General features: G+C 46.3%; 1 protein-coding gene across 2 annotated transcripts in view; it reads right to left on the reverse strand.

Annotated features, from left to right (window-relative positions):
- Window positions 1-17,417, reverse strand: part of SLCO3A1 (solute carrier organic anion transporter family member 3A1) — a 288,798-nt gene that overhangs the window by 12,291 nt on the left and 259,090 nt on the right. For both annotated transcript variants that reach the window (XM_046650659.1, XM_046650651.1), the window contains exons 8-9: window positions 12,147-12,322; window positions 7,708-7,772 (exon numbers count right to left, since the gene is read on the reverse strand). In XM_046650659.1, the coding sequence (XP_046506615.1) occupies window positions 7,708-7,772; window positions 12,147-12,322 (241 nt within the window). The remainder of the gene's footprint in view (window positions 1-7,707; window positions 7,773-12,146; window positions 12,323-17,417) is intronic.

A 17,417-nucleotide genomic window follows, 5' to 3' on the forward strand; every position in this document is an offset into this window, starting at 1 on the left:
GCACTGCACACGGTGCTCCTCACATGTCAGGAAACCCCTCCACAACCTTTTTTACCCATAGAGAAACCAAGGCTGAGAGATATTAGTTGTCCCAGGCTTGATATTTCAAAACCCCAAACCCAATAACCTCCTTCCTAAAGTTTGGTGATTTGAGGAGAGGGTTTTAGAGTTCTTATCAGGGATTCCCAGGGCTACAGACACATTTTATTTACCCTCTGCTAAGCTCTTGGGAATAAGAGGCTTGTGGAAGCCTGGTTTTGAAGCTTTTGGAGTGAAACATACAGGGGTTCTGATCTTTGCAAAGTGTGAAGGGGGAAACACACACACACGCATGCATGCACAGCAGTTGTGATCTTTGCAAAGTGTGGAGTTCTGCCTTCTCCAGTTTGTTAATGCTGTGTAAGAAAGCTGGGAGATGGTTATTCAGTATACAAACTCTCTCTGAGTCTTGAGAACACCTCAGGCAGTGTTTGCTTGGTGGTGGGGAGGAAATACAAAATTTGGAACCAGAGACAGATGATTTTGGATTTCAACTCTACCACTTGAGAACTGTGTGACCCTGGTCAAGTTACTCAACTTTATTGAATCTGTTTCATTGTCTATAAAATGGGCACAGTAATGCCTTCTGAGATTTTTGTAGAGATTAAGTGAGATAAAATTTCTGAAAGCCCCTCATAGAGTGGGCTCTCAACAAATCTGGTTCCTTTCCTGTTCTTTGGTTTTTCACTTGGATAAATGAAAATCTATCCTCTTTTATTTATTTTTTTGGTGAGGAAGATTCACCCTGAGCTAACATCTGTGCCCAATCTTCCTCTATTTTGTATGTAGGATGCTGCCACAGCATGGCTTGATGAGCTGTGTGTCGGTCCATGCCCAGGATCTGAACCCATGAACCCCAGGCCACCAAAGCGGAGTGTACAAACTTAACCACTATGCCACTGGGCCAGCCCTAAATTTGTCCTCTTTTAAATCAGCATCTCCAGAGAAAGATACACAGAATACCCTTCAAGCCAAGATTCAGTGAATAACCCCAAGTGTCAAGAATTCTTCACGTCATAAGTATAAGTCAGGCTGCTGCTTCCTGCAGAGAGGCCACATGGGTAAGGTGTACGTGAGAGTGTATTTCTGCTCTGAGCACCTTCACTCTGTTATGCCCTCAGTTGCCTAAGGAGGGCGGGTGAGGATGGTGTAGCATTTCTTTACAAACTGTGTGAGCCTGCAGAAGCAGTCCTCTCCTTTTTTGCCCTCTTTTCTCCTGGGGAGGAGCAAATGGATGAAGCAGGCATTAACTGGGGTCCCATCACTGGGACACCAGGAACCCACCGTATGTTGTGAGGAGGGGATCCGGAGGCTCAATGCTGTTATGTGCTATTACAGGGCATATTAAAAGGATTAAATCTTACTTCCTATTACATTCAGGCCCAAATTGCAGCCATATATATTTCAATGCAAAAATTGCCACACCACTTAAGGAAATTGTCTCTGTTTTCCTGAAATCTATTAACAAAGATGAAACCTCAGGGTCCTTGGCAATTTAATTCACTCCCCTGGTTGAAAAGGCCGGGTCTATTTATATTCTTTGGTCTAAACTTAAAAGGTGAACTGAAAGGCTTTTGTAAGAAAAATAAATTCTCATTCCTTTATGGGACAAAAAGGAAGCTGAAAATTACTCTGCCATTTTCATTTCAAAAGATAGCCCTTCCTCTCCAGCTTACCTGCCAAGACTTGAATTCACCATGGAATCTCTATTTAACCTGATGGAATTGCTGTTATGTCCAGCACCAGCTAGAGAGGGATGTCAACAAGTATGCTCTCCTCAAAGGATTAACGAACTTCAGTAATGCCGAGAAAGAGACCAGACTGCCAACATTGGCCCGCATCGTCCATGGACATCTGACATTCACTTTTCTTAAAACCAAGAAGTTGGGAGGAGCTACTCTGTTCTCATTTCATTCCTGGGCACCTTGTTAAAGTCACTAAGGCTCAAAGACCTTAAATAACCTGTCAAAGGCCACGCAGTCAGTAATGGCAGAGCTGGACTCAAATCCAGGCATGCCTGACTGCAGAGGGGTCCACGGTAAATATGTGGTCATAAATATGTGGTAAATATGTGTCACCTTAGCACGCATATGGAAATAGATCCTGGGTGGTGCAGGTGCTTCAGGAAGTCAGATGTATCGTTAGTATTTAATAAATGTTTGCTGAATAAACAAACAAATGCACAGGAGAGTGGAAGGGTGTTCCATGCATTCCAGCCACTGTATCCTGCTCCCCACCACCCCATGGCTGGGTGCTGCACGGCCTCTCATCTGGGATCCCTGGCACGCTGTGCTCTCTTCTTCCAAAGCACTCACTGAATGTGTTCCTTTCTCCCCCTTGCCTAAAGAACTTCTTTATATTCAAGACTTCACAGCAGGAGCTCAACGAATGTTTGATGAGCCACATCAGGAGTTTGCAAGATGCACTTCTCCTAGACTAATTCACAATTCACCCAAGACCCAAGGACAGTCCCCTCAGGAATGACACCTGTGTACAGAGGTGGCCCCTGAGGCTGATGGTCCCAAAGCTTTTTGTCCAGCATGTTGTTCTGGAAATCTAAGAGTAGGGGTTTGTGGGAAGAGCGTGTGTGGTGGCGAGCCCAGCCAAGCTCTTACAAGTCCCTGGAGACACCTGAATGTCTGTTACCTTATTCTATTAAAGGCTACTCCATAGGGCCAGTCACAGGTCGAATCCTCAGCTTTATCTTGTGCTTCTGCTGCTTCTCTCTTGCTTTCATCTAGTCAGTTGGGGCATTCAACAGATGTTCCTCCACAATATGGCTTCCATTTGTCCTTGCCTTTTAATCTCTACCGGGCTTGGCTTCCTCTCACCTCAATGCTTTGAGTAGCTGTCCTGCATCCTGCTGCACCAGGTTGCACTTTTCTCTCAGGATGATCTTCCTAAGTCAGAATTCTGAATGCATATCCCCTCTCCCATCTCAAACCATCATTTGCTCCACACTGGCAACTACTTAAGTCAAATCTTTTTTTCCCTTGAAATTCAAGGTCCTAACTCTTCTAGTCTATACGTTCCCCATACTTGCTTCCTTCTCTTACTGGAGCCCCCCTGAAGGCAGGATCTGGCTCCTATTTACTTTGATATCCTTTGCAGCACCTACAACGGTGCCTTGGACATAGCAGGATTTCAGTGAGTATCTGCTTCCATTAATTTAATTAATCCACCCACGGCATGCAGTTGACCCCAGGAGCAAGATTCTGGATCAGACCTTTGAGCAGATGGTTTGCCCACACCCAGAGAGAAAAGCAGTGATCAGGGCATTTGCAAAAGGATGAAGGAGTGGATTTGATTACATCAGGGATTCTGCTATGGGTAGGCGATTCGGTTTACTCTGAATTTACTGACCTTATCCAGCTCCCTGTCCTCCTCCGCTCAACTTCTGCCACTGTCCTGGGTGACGAATTTCTCCATCGACATGCAATTCCACACTGGGCCCTTTCAACAACTCATCCTCAATGTCAAGGTTGTTCACTCCCTTTCCTCTCTGGTCATTCCACACCCTGGGTTTTGTCATCTCTCAGAGCTTCAGATGATAAACCTTTGGCTACAGATTCCAATTCTTTCCCCATGATTTATTACATCTAGTTCTTAAGCTCTTTTATCTTTTTGTCCTCTCTTCCCTCTTCTATCTTTACTGCTTCCTTATCCAACCTAGGCACCACGGTCAATCACCTTAGCCCCACTGTGACTACTTTCCTTAATTTCTTTGCTCCACACTCCTCCCACCTCACCTGCCATTGATACCACTAACCACATTCCCTCTTCTACTCCAGGGCTGCTAAGGGCTATCTCGGAAGCTCTTGGCATCACACTGACCTGTGCCGTTGCAGTCTCTGCCCCTGTTCTTTCTAGCAACTCCTTTCCATTGGCATCTAAAGCCACAAGGGAAAATAATCTCACATTCACTTCTGGGTCTTGCCCTCTTTCTTTACACTACTCACAAGTATCTGGAAAGAGTGGTCTCCCCTTGCTGCCCCCACTTCCTCATGCTCTGACATCAAAGATGGAATCCCTTTTCACATGTACTGTCCAATACGATAGCCCCTGACCACACGCATCTACTGGAATGAAAATCAATAAAAATTAAATGAAATTAGCTTACAGAAGCCACACTTCAAGTGCTCAATAGCCCCATGTAGCACAGATATGGGGCATTTCCATCATCAAATAAAGTTCTGTTGGACAGCATTGGTCCATACCACTCCCAACTTGCTCCTCATCCTGGTCTTCCCATTTCAAAAAATAACACTCCCATGTACCACGTGACCCAAGCCTTTTCAAGGAGCTGTCACTATGGATTCTTCCTTCTCAGATATTCCAGTCTGCACATTTCCATTCAGAGACTAAGCCTTGACAGGTCTTCCTCCGCCCACGTCTTCCCATTGTGGTAGCCATCATCTCAGCTCGGGCCTCCATCAGCTACTCTGCTATACCAGTGGCTTAGCATTCAGTCCCTACATTCTCCACGTGGCAGACAGTGGCCCTTTCTACAAATGCACAATGGATCTTATCACTCTCTGGTTGAAGTCCATCAATGACTTCATTGGCTTTAGAGATAAAGGTCAAATCTGACAACGGGGCCACAGCCCTTCTGCATCATGTTCCTGACAGCTGTCCTCTCCAGCCCCATCTTTTGCCGGTCCCCCCCTTGCCCTCCACGCTCCAGCCATGCTCGGCTCCCTGCAGTCCCCAACCAGGCTGTAGGTTTTGCTCATTCCCAGGCTTTAAGTCCCTCCATCTAAAGCACTCTCTCCTTCTTGCTCATCTGTATAACACTTCATCATTCTTCTTGTCTTAGGTAGACATCACACCCTTGCAAACCCACACCCTTGCCCCATCCCAAGGCCAGATTAGGTGGCTCGTCCACATGTTCCTGCTGCACCTGTGCTGACTCCCTCTCAGATCTCATCACACTCAACCTTCATGGCCCCATCGCATCCCCATTACCCATGCGGGGTCACATACAAAGGCGGACAATGTCATGGAATCTGCTATCTTGGTTGGCCCCTCATTAACAATACTCATGGTTAATCTTATTGGGTGCTGCTGGAAATGGAATCAGGCCAAATGCGAGCACTTCTTTGGTAAGCTGCTTTTAATTAAAAGGTGAAACCGCGTCATAACCTTCTAGAGCAGAGTTTTCTAAACTCTGATTTCTGACCTATAATGGGCAATAAAATCAATATGGTGGGTCATGACCAACTTTTTAAAAAGCATGGCATAGAACAGAATAGAAAATATCAGAATGCATCATACATATCAAGGGTGGGTATTTTTTCATGAAATTTTGGTTTCCGCTATATCTATGCATATGTATGTGTGTACTGAGCTATATACTGTAAAACTTATCTCCTGCTGTGGGTCACAGTCACAAAAGATGAAAAATACTGTTCTAGATAATTCCTGGGGCAGACATACAAATAGTGAAACTGCTTTAGAGCAACATACAATGATCTTAACAGTATCACATTATACACGCTCTGTAATCCTCAGTTCTGTCTTCAGGTGTCCTATAATTTTTTCATTAACTTTCAGAAATATCTTGCAATTTTTTCATTTTGTGCTATCAAAATTATTCTGAAGGGTAGCAATTTTTCTACCAGCTATGTTGAATCCTCAGCATCTTTTTAGAGGTGCAGAGACCTCTACAGCAACTCCACAGATGAGGGGCCCCACCTTCCCTGGTCAGGTTCGGAGAGGACTCCCTAAGAGCAGGGCTGTGCTCACTTACCTGGGAGTGGTCCACGGAGCTTTGAACACATTAGGTGCTCAATATACGTTAGTTGGTTGAACGAATGTGTATGGAGAATGGTTCCACCGTTTTCAGAAATAAGGGTCCCCAACTTGCTACCTGATATTACACATTCATCTATCCATCCATCCACCCAAATCAGGGTGAGACTGGTGGGCATGCTGACACACGCATATTCTACCCTCCCAGTGATAAGAGAAAAAAAATCAGCATAATTATTACTCGTGTGGTTACAGAGTTCTACAAGCCACTACAACGTCCAGGAAGGCCTAAGTGTTTTATTTGAATTACTACTGAACTTGTTTTAACTGGGTATCTTCACACCCAGAGCATTTCTGTTTTCCACGAAATTGAAATAAGACAAAAATGACATTTAAGTTTCCCCATGTGTACCAACACACATGGATCGACAGTGACTAGGAAGATTCTGGGGGCCTTGTGCGGGCACAGCTGGAAGGACTGCAGCAACTCACTGGAATAATTCCAAAATAATTATTGGAATTATTGAAAGGGAAGTGAGGAGGGGCATAGGCCGTGTATTTGCCATTCCCCAGGGAAGACCTTATCTCATTAATGGATCTAAGGGTGAATATGTTTCTTCTTTCATATATCAATTACATCGGAATTAATCTCATTATAAAAGTAATAGACAAATACATTCATTAGAAATCTTAAAACAAATTTAGAAAATACTTTTCCATAATTATAGATACAGCCCTATAACGATGTTTCAGTCAATGATGGACTTCAAATACGATGGTGGTCTCATAAGATTAGTGCTGTATGACCTAGGTGTGTAGTGGGCTATACCATCCAGGACCTTGTGTGAGTCCACTCTCTGATGTTCACACAACGACAAAATCGCCTAACAACGCATTTCTCAGAACTTATCCCTGCCATTAAGTGACACGTGGCTGTACTTTAAAAACATTTGAGTAGACAGTATATTATAGACCACCTTTTCCCCCCTCCACATATCATGTGCCCTTTCCAAGTCTATAAATATTTTCTTTCCAGAATTTTAAAAGGGAACATAAATCCTATTGGGATTATAGACCATAATGGATTTAACTAATTCCCTGCTGTCGGATGTTTGAGCTGTTGCCAATTTTTCAATTTTACAAATGTTTTTATAAACATCTCTATAGCTAATTCTTTGTGCTCATCCACGGTTACATACTTGGAATGAGGAATTTTATTTTTACTCTAAAAATATAGGCCGTGAGTATTTCTCTTTCCACATTTACCATTTAATGTCCAGTAAAGAGGACCACTGCCCTATTATTCAAGGAAAAAAATTATCCTATTTTGATCTTGGCCTTGACAGAGGGATGTTCATAAAGCAACAGTGTGGCCTAGGGGGAGACTTAATTCCTTCTATCCAGAGCAAACCTTGGAATGTAGGCTCTGGAACATGAAGGTCAAAAGTGCCTCATCCCGGAAATCCAAGAGAAAGAAACTAAGTCAGTTTGGAAAAATTTAAAGCGTGTGAAGTTCCCATTTGCGAGGCATTGTGAGAACGCCTCTCTCTCCCAGCTGGCGGCCCCATAAATGAAGCATTTCACAAGCTGCTCATGGGTTGCTTAATGAGGGCGCTGAATTGCACCATCAAATTTTTTTCCCTTTGGTGCCATCACTTTTCCTCCTTATGCTGATGGAATTCAGGGTGGCACGAAGGCAGGGTTGATATAAATGAAAACCGCGATATCCAGGTAGCTGCCTGAGTTTAAGTCTAAACTATCAGCAAAATTTACAGACTTAAAGTTTCTCTTGTTTACTAATTTCATTTTTTTAAAAAAAAGAGAAACTAAAGAAATGGCATGATTTCGCTGATATTTACTCACCTGGTCATGCAAGCATCCAATTCATTATTGAGGGAATAAAGAGAGAATACGTACCCAACAGACGAAGGAGGAGAAAAAGAACTCCCAGGGCGTAAGACTTGAGCTCAGGGCTGACTGTCCTACACACAAAGAGATGAAGAGGGGAAAAAAAAGATCCTTATCACTCCACTTCAATTAACAGACCCCAGAGTTATTCGCTACTGTCCATCAGAGCCTGGCTTTAGAAAATTATTAATAGTTTTGGCGGTTTTTTTTGCTTTCTCTGCCGAAAGTCTGAAAAATAACTACAACTGCAGTGGCAAGATAATTTTAAGAATTTAACTGTTTTTTAATAACTGGAGCTAATCTTGTCATTGGAAGGACGGAATGCAAATTTGGTCCATAAAGTCTTCATTTAAAGGCATTTTGCTTTTGCCAGGACAGGGACACATCCTAAGCTGAGAGGTCACGTGTATCAGGGAAACATCAACTAGGAAGACCATTCCCCTTATGCTTCATAAACAGCCAAGAACCCTGAACACCTTTGTGAAATCAACCTGACTAGCATGGTTTGACACCCTGCATGGACCACTTGTGAAATAATCCATCTAAATCCAGTTTGAGTACCTTTAAAATTGGAAAGGTACCTTCATAGAGTCATGGTTCTTTGTTTTGAACTGACTCAATTTCCCTGGCTTTGGTTCACCCAGAACAGTCCCTTAGAATGATCTTCTTGCACATTTTCTAGAACACTCTCAGAGTGCAACATTTTCTAGGATGAGAATGACAATGAAAGAGGTTTGGAAATGATGACCGATTCCAGGTAGAAGGTCCTCACAGCTGGTAAGAGCTCTCCTTTGTAATACCTCTTACTCTTGGAACTAGTATTTATTCAATGCTTGTCTTGTCTCATTGAGGCCAAGGACTTCTTGCACCTGGTTGATCATCAGTGCAGGGTGTGGCACACAGCATGTGCTGAGTGAATGTATAGGCGGGTGAATGGATGGGCAGACGTCTCCTACTTATGACCTGGGGTGGCCTCATCACTAGCGTGGTGGTGAAGGAAAGTGAAGGGAGAGATGTTTGACTGTCCACATGCACATGTGCTTCAGGTCATCCTGAACACCACTGGCAGAGAAGCTTCCTCTTACCCCATCCCCCTCATGAGTCCCTAGGGGAGATGGGGAGGTAAGTACATAACTATGCCCCCTGGAAGGACTTGGCTAGGCCTAGAGACAGTCCAGTGTGGCTGAGCCTTTGGAAACACCAGGAGCATTTCAGTGTGGCTGAAAGACCAGGAAGACCCACGTGATGTAGGAAGGACCTAGGCAATCAATTCTGTAGAAAATAAATGTTAGAAACAAAGTTACCAACAGGATGTTAAGTCCAATGGGATGCCCAGTACATAGGATACTTAACCTGTCTATGGACTTGGTAGCTAGAATAATATTCTTAACCGACCCCAGGGGTCATTCATCCAACCATCCCATGGCATCCATCCAATGACCTACCACCTGGTTTGAGCCTCAGATGGGCACATCTTTGGCTTCTCAGTATAGAAGGCAAAGAGACACTGTCAAACCAAAAGGACATGGAAGCAGTGTTCACAATATTTTGCCCTATTTCTGAGATTTTCAGGGAAAACTAAAAATGTGTTATTCTTGGGGAAAATATACATTTCTTCTCAATTATAAAAGTACAGTATAGGTAAGTAATCCCAGGGCAGCAGGTCAAGGCTTTCACTGAGTCACGGGGAAACCACTCTGGCTGATTAAGCCAGACACCTGCACAATATCAATGATGAGATCAGTGTTTCTGGACAGAAACATGATCAGTTCTCTTTAGAATGTGGATGTGACAAAACCCAAGTTCTTTTATGTTAGTATTGGGTCCATGGTTCCAGTTTTTGCACATTCATTTGAAGGTACTGACATGAAAGACCCAATAAATAAAGGCAAATTCTCCTTATCAAGAAAACCCACTGGCATAATGAACTGGAATATTTATCACTTGAAATTTGATTTCCTTTTAGCTATTGTCACTAGGAATAAAGAGAACAAGGTGCTGAGATCCCCCTTCATATCCTGTTGGGAAACTGGTTCCCACAGGAGGAACAATCCTTCTCAGGTCTAGTTATGGAGAGATGGAAGGCTCAGGTCTGAAGGTTCTTGAAAGTTCTGGGCAAGGCCAGGGACGGAGTCTTAGCTCCACAACTTACTGGCTGCATGAGCTGGAGAATGCTGCTCACTCACTCTCTGAGCCTCAGTCTCCCCCTGCAAATGAGGGATGCTAATAAAGATGTAAACACAAGAAGTTGTGACGAGAGCCCAGCAATGGCACCAGGGGCTCAGTGGGTGCTGGCTTGTCCTCTTGCCTATGGACCTCCCGAGCACTGTTGCTGGCAGGTACGCTCCTGTCTGGTGTGAGAGTGAGAATGGGTCCACTGCTCTGGGATGGGGAAAGGGCTGGTGCACATCTGGGCTATGGCCCAGACTGCCTGTGCCCTTGTGCCTGCCTGGAACACCTGTGATGGCAAGTTGGACTCGGACGGTGACAGAGTAAGTGCTACCCTGGCCCTCTTGAAAGGCACATGTGAGCATGTGCTCCCGCAGGCCCAATGGAGCACCCAGCTATGAGGTAGACCAGGCCCAGCCTAGGTCATTCAGGCCATCTGGTGCTGATCCATTTAAAGGGAATCAAATATTTCCCGCAAATCTCCAAGAGCTGTTTATCAAGCTGTGAAACTGGAAGTGATTAAGATTTCAGCCGACTTTCTGTGTTGGGTCCGTCAGTGACAACTACTGAGCTGGGTTTTTGCAGAGGAATCATGGGGGGAGAAAAAAAGGAATCGGGGGGGAGAAAAAAGAGGACAGGTCACTGCTAATGGTTGCGAGGGGCACTTTTCCAGCTTCTTGGTGCCTTTTGTGTGTGACTAGCATAATATAACTTCATGGGAATTTCTAATAAAAAACAAACCACTGTAATGCAGCCACCGCAAACCCATGTCTGAGATCTGATGGTTTGTCCATATGCATATTAGATATAATCATCCTCCATACATAATTTAAATTCAATAGTTCATTTCATAAACACTTGTCAGATTCTTAAGAATTTTCATTATTCCACCGAACTGTGGTACTATAATTTAACTCGCTATTCCAATTCAGGTTTTTCTGCTATTATAGTTAACATTGTAATAAAAATCTGTCTGCATTGAGCTTTTTTCTTATAGAGAAGTATTTTCCTAAGATAAGTAGCAAGGGGCAGGGTTACCACATAAAAAATCTGAACATTTTTATGACTCCTGATTCACGTGGCTATATTGCTTTTTTGAAAGGAGCTATAGACTTTTCAGCACCGCCAGCAATATGTGATTTGACCTGTTTTGCTGCAGCCTTGCAAGCACTGGGCGTGAATTTTTAAAATTTATTTTTCAAATTCAGTAAGTATAAAATGGCAATTTGCTATTGTATCCTTAATGCTTCTACACATTAACAAGGCTTTGCTAATGACCTTCTGGAGAACATAAGTACCCCATATAAATCCTCCTCCTCCTCGGAAATTCATAACAAAGACGTGGAAAAGCAGCAGGCACGGCGAGAAGAGAGAAGCTGGATAAGGCAGTGGGGATGTGTATTTGTACAGGGCATATGCAAGCATTTCATTCCTACTTTTATTCCCAGCGCTTGGGATTGAATTGGTTTGTTTAGATAACTGCATCCCAGGAAGGTGGGTCTGTCTGTGTCTGGGGTCACTTGCTCTGGTTCAGATGAATGCTGGGGGATGGAGCAGTTCCCTTCTAGCTTCCTCGCACAAATCTAGATAACTCTGCACATGTATGAGTGACTCAGAATATTACTCACTAATTCAGCTTTGAGGCAACTCATGTGCCCCCAGGTCAGGCCCTGAGAGACAAGGAACCACAGAATTATGGATGCCACTCTCTCCAACCATCTCTTTGTACAACAGCAGTCACTGCTTGCCTTCCACGAGTCACTGGGCATGGCATTACACGCTCCACAATAACCCCTCACATCTCCACAGCGTTTGTACACACATGGTCTCGGAGGGACCCACACCCCGCTGGATGCAGGCAGGACCAATGATGTCACCCCCAGCTCCAGATGCAGCAACAAGTCCAAGGGAAAATCTGCCCAGGTCGTACCGCTAACTGTGGCTGGGCAGGGGCTGGACGTGGGGACTTGGCTAGTCTAATGTCATTTTCATCTTACTCCAGCAACACCATTCTCTGCAAAAATCAATGCAGGACCACAGTCCCTTTCAAAATCACCTGCAGAGTGTATTCTCGGGAGGACTTGAAAGCGTAATCATCTCCCTTGGGCCCTGCTTTCTCCTCTGGGTGTGAGGTCCCGATCAAGTGTAATTGATTCCTATCGGCCTAGGGAAGCTGCCTGCAAGGCTCAGACCTGAAGTTCTGCTCTCCAGGACTGCAGACACAGCCAGGCAGGGGGAGAGGCGAGGCTGGGCTCTCAGGTCCCTGGGGCTAAGCTTACCTGATGAGGATGATGACTGAGGGCGTCTGTGCCATTGCCCCGATCATGCTGCAGACACACATCACGCACAGGAAGGTGAGAAAGGCCTCTTGGCACCCGGGACTGGGGCATTTTCCGGGAACCACGGTGGCGTTCTCAGGCGGGACGGTGGTGAGGCACGCACAGCCCGTGAGATTCTGAAAGGGAAGCGTTCAGCCCTTTTAACTGGGGGTGTCTGCAGTTTCCAAACCCAAAACCATCCATCAGCTGGAGCTGTTCATAGCCTAATTCTGCATTCTGTAGCATTCCATTAATTAGGCCTGAATAAATGAGTTAGCTTTTTAAGAAGGCTGCAAAACACACGCAAATAGAGGAATATTTATGGGAGGAGAGCCGATTCCCTGTCTCCCGTGTATTTCATCAACATGCTCAGGAATCCCTCAATAAGCTGTGCTGTAGAGAAATGTGTCCCCCCAATAAAATTAGAGAGGAAATTGCATTTCCACAATATGATAAAACATTGCCAAATTAACACTGTAATTACTTGCCAATTTGTCCTCTTTTTTTATTCAGTTATAATTACACCCAAGTGTGTTAAAAGAAGTAAACCAGGTAAACCTGCATATTGTTACTGGTTCCGTGCCCGATGTGGCACTTGGAACAAAGGATGTGCAATGTCATGCACGAAGTCCTTGTGCTTGTGGGGCCACGAGATGCGGGAGCTAACGGGAAAGTTCTTGAGTGGCTGAGAAAGAGAAGCCAGGGAGCTTAGAGCAGACTGTGAGCCAGCCAAAGCCCAACGAGATATATTTATTAATATATGATCAGAGGAGAAAGAAAAGCAACTGTATTCCATTTGATCTTCTGGGTGGATTCCTGCCCAGCCGCCCCTGTGCCCAGTCCTCGGTTCCCACGCATAGTCCTCGCTCTCTGGGGCAGGAGGACAGGCATAGTCCTTGCTCTCTCTGGAGGGGGGGGCGGGGGGGATTTCCAATGGCAGAGGGAGGAGCAGAGGCTAGGAGAGGCAGTGCCCAGCGAGCGCCAAGCCAATTAAGGCTCGATAATAATAGTGCAGAGGCCTCTAATGAATACAAAATGAAAACAATCATAAATGATTCATTGCTTTTTTCTCCAGGTCGGCTTGGCTTTCAGAGCACACGCCGCCGATGTAAATCCTCAGGAGGGCCAAAGAAATCTCTGGCTTCACGTTTCTCCTCCTTGGGCCGCTCTCCCCACATCCTCATCCCTCTCCCTTTCCTCCCCGCTCTCCTTTCTTTTCTTTCCCCACAGAATGTACAGATGGGGGTTTGTTATCCCATAAGGCTACATGGGATGCTTTCGGGCGCGTCCAAAGCCTTTATGCTCCCCCTCCAACAGGGTCTCCCTGAATGGCTGTGCCCCGCACTGGGGCAGTTGCCCAGGATGCGGAAGTTGGGGGAGATACTGGTGGAGCTGGACCCTTTGTCCTAAGTAGTCTGCCCAGAGCGGGACCCTTTGTAAATAGCCCAATTATACCACCCAGGGGAGGTTATGGGAGTTCTCTGCACGCTGCTGAGGCCCTGCCCCCTGCCCCTTTCCATGTACCTCTGCCTGAGACTTCCTAGCTCTTCTTCAAAACCTAGTGCTGAAACCTCCCTCTGCCGGGCCTCCCAGGCTCCAGTCCCCTTCTGTGAGGCCCCGTGAGCCCAGTACGTCTCTCTGCGAAGGCACGCTCCACACCCCACTGCAGAGGCCCTGCCCTGATCCCAGAGGAGACCTTGTGCTCCTGGGATAAGAAAGTGTCTTACGCATACCTCACTGAGCATCCTCTCGTAGCACAGCACTGAGACACGGCAGACAAAACTCAGCAGACGGTTTTAGAATGCATACAGGAAGGAGTCTCCCTAGGCTTTATTAGGAAGCAGGTCTTCTCCCAACTACCACTTAAACTGCCACTTCTCTCCCTGCCTGGGAGAGGAAACTGCTCCCTCCTCCCCAACCTCCACCTCACAGCCAAACTTTTCTAGCTGTTTACACTTGCTACCTCCATTTCCTCATGGGCCACGCTCTCACCTCACTCCAGCTGGCTTCTGTCCCCACACCCATGAATGGATCATGCTGTGCTAAGCTCTCCAGTGGCCTCCATATCCTGACCCCACCATCCATTTCTCTCTTACTGGAGCTCCCAGGATTGCACGCCCGTGGACCACTCCCTCCCTGGCTTCCCGGGCTCCACTCTCCCGGTTTCCTTCTTCCCTTTCCAGTTGCTCCTTTTCCACCTTCACTGATGGTACCTTCTCCCCTTTCCTACATTAAAATGCTGGTGCTCCTCAGGGCCCTGGTCTGGACTCTCTTCCCTTCTCACTCTGCACTCTGCCCTAATCTATGCCATTTGTTTCACCATCTATGTACCCTCTGACGACTCCCCTAAATTTAATCTCTAGCTCATATCCCTTCCAGACCCACGTGGTACGTCCCCGCCTAAGACTCTGAGCACGTTGACAGATCAACACTGAATCCAGGAACAAATGCCCTGTGCTGGATTCTGTGCCATCAGCCTGGCACTACCGTCTCATGCCCTCTCTTCCTTCTTTTCTTTCCCCACAGAACGTACAGATGATGGTTTCTGGGAACTACTTCCCCAGAACTCCCTTCCCTGCATGGATGAGAGCTGGACAGGAGGGGAACGTGGGAGAGATTTAGAAGGTAGAAGTGAAGCAGAGGCCATTACTCTCAAGTCAGACATGGGGATAGACATACTCAGAGGTGTCTGCCTATAAGGTACCAGTCGGCCCTAGCACCCCTTTGCATCCACCCTCTTTTCTGCCGACCCTGCTGACGACAGAGGCCCGTGTCCACGCCTACTGACTTGGCTGCAGGCCCGCTGGCATGGTTCCCCAGATCCTCCCCTAAGCAGCCATATGAACTCAGCCTCCTGGGATTTTCCCACAAGCCCTGACTTACTCACCTGAGCTGGTGCTTCTGGTGATGTAATAACTGTTCTCTGATCCTTCATCTCACTTCTTCCAGATCTTAATTCCCCAACTCCTCCATGTTCACGTAAGCTCTGATTCCTATACTAAACCATGAATTTCCAAAATACTTGTGGGTGCTGTTCTCCTGACTGAACCCTGACAGATACACAACTCCTGGCCCCAATCTCCTTTCCCTCCACATATCTTGCCTTAGAAATGGTATCCTAGGAACCCTATAGAAACCAGGTGGTAAATCTGGACCGCCCCTTACTCCTACGTCAAATCGATCTTCCTCATGACTCTAAGGCTAATGAGGACTGAGACCAGTGTGGTTTTGCTCCCTCCTTTATCCCCAGCTCCAGAGGACAGGGCTTGGCTCATGATAGAGATTCAATAGCTGTTTATCGAATGAATGAATAAATCCTCAAGTCCCGTTCATTTCACCATATCCCAAATTCCCTCAAACCCTGCCCTAGTTCAAACCACTCCCATGCTTCTCTGACTCTTGCAGTAGCCTGTGAGGAAACAGAGATTTGGGACTGGGGACTTACACCCACACGCACTCACAGAGTGCTCAGGCTTAAATGAGGCCCAGGCCCCTCACGGATGGCTATGGCCTTGTTTAGTCAAGTACCCTAGGAACTCACGTAGCCTCTCAGGAATGTGATGTGAGTATTGAGTGAGTGATGAGAGCCAGAACCCTGTGAATGAAGCGTGTGATGGTGAGTTTTGTTCAGTTTAATAAGTAATCTGGAACTGGCACTTACTCCCAGCCCTAGATCTTTGCCCCACCCCTAGGCTATGGCTCAAATGCATTACATTTGCTATAAGAGGAAACCGCCTGGCCCCTCTCTGCTCTAGGAAGTGGAAAACCACCTCTAAATGGATCCACTCTGGATGAGGTGTGTGGTCATGGCGGTAATGGAATGGGATAAAAACGAGACGTCTTCATCTCAGACCACGGCTAACACAGTGATCGCGCAGCCCTGTCTGGTCTGGGTGAGGCGAATGTGTTCAGAAAGCCAACATCCGCGAATGGAGTGAGTGGACATGGCAGGATCGAACTGTCGTGGGATTTGCAGCCAAGACAGAGGGGAAACAGGTGAGAACACACAAGCCAGGGACAGGACAAAAATGCGCTGGGGCAGCCCCCACCAACCTGACAGGAATGAGGCATCTGGGGTTATTAACACCAGAAGAGGAGAAGCGAGAGACGGGCATGTGACCAGTGAAGATGTCGGCTTCCTGGCGCCGAAGAGAAAGGTTGGAAATGGATGGATGCCCTAAAGTTTCTAGATGAATCTGTATTTATTCATTCAGATTTAATTTATTCAAGAAAAGCCGTGAACGAGGCTGGGGAGGAGGTAAGCCAGAGTGATCTGAGCAGAGACCTGATGGGTCTCCTTTTCAGTTAGAACAGCCCATCCGACACAGTGAACAGGAACCACCAGGCAGTCCTGCAGCCTGAGGGGGAGGCTGGGATGTTCCTGGGACCCCTCCAGCAGAGAATCCAAGGGAAAGCGCTAGCCTGCAGTCATAAGGCAAAGGATGGGGAACATCCTTTATTTGGGCTTAGGCAACACAAGAGAGCACAGATGGACCTGGCTATTGTGCTACAGGAGCTGTGGGGACTCTGGGTGCATAAGGCGTTTGTCAGAGAAGAAACTTCCACACAGGTGTCCGAGTGTGGCAGGAAGAAACATACAGTTTTTCCTCCCAGGGTGTGTAATCAGAAGAGATGACTTTCCACCAACAGGGTTTCATACTACCATCCCAAAGGAAAAGGAAGCAGAGGGACAGCCCTTCAGCTGCTATTAAGTGGGCATCTAAATGGGAACCCCTAGACCAGCAAAAGCTCTGAGCAGTAGGAAGTTTGAAAATAGAGAATCTGAGTATGAGAGAACGATCACTTTAATTAAGGACATGATAGAGGCTGGGATTCTAATTCTCATACTGTCTGTATACAATGGTCCTGTCTGGCCAGACCAAAAAGCAGATGGACCACAAAAACTGCCTGGAGATCCCACGGCCTGAATGAAGTGGTATGCCCCAGTGCTTTCCTGGGCAGCCCCCAATATGCGTAACTATTAAGAAAGAGCACCAGGCTCCAGGAGATGAGCTTATGATCCCTGACCTGGCAAATATCCAATTTTCCATCCTGTTTCAAAGGAATGTCTTCCCAGTCAGCCATTCTCTGGATGGAAATGCAGTCCCCGCTGCTTCCGTGAGAGTTGAGTTCTCTGCCCAGTGTCACACATCAGGCGGCAGGACCTAGTTTTACTGGAAGTAAGTGTACCCTGATATCTCATGTTGATAATCAGAGGACCGCTGTGCTCAC

The sequence above is a fragment of the Equus quagga genome, chromosome 2 (genome assembly GCF_021613505.1).
Source record: "Equus quagga isolate Etosha38 chromosome 2, UCLA_HA_Equagga_1.0, whole genome shotgun sequence".
NCBI lineage: Eukaryota > Metazoa > Chordata > Mammalia > Perissodactyla > Equidae > Equus > Equus quagga.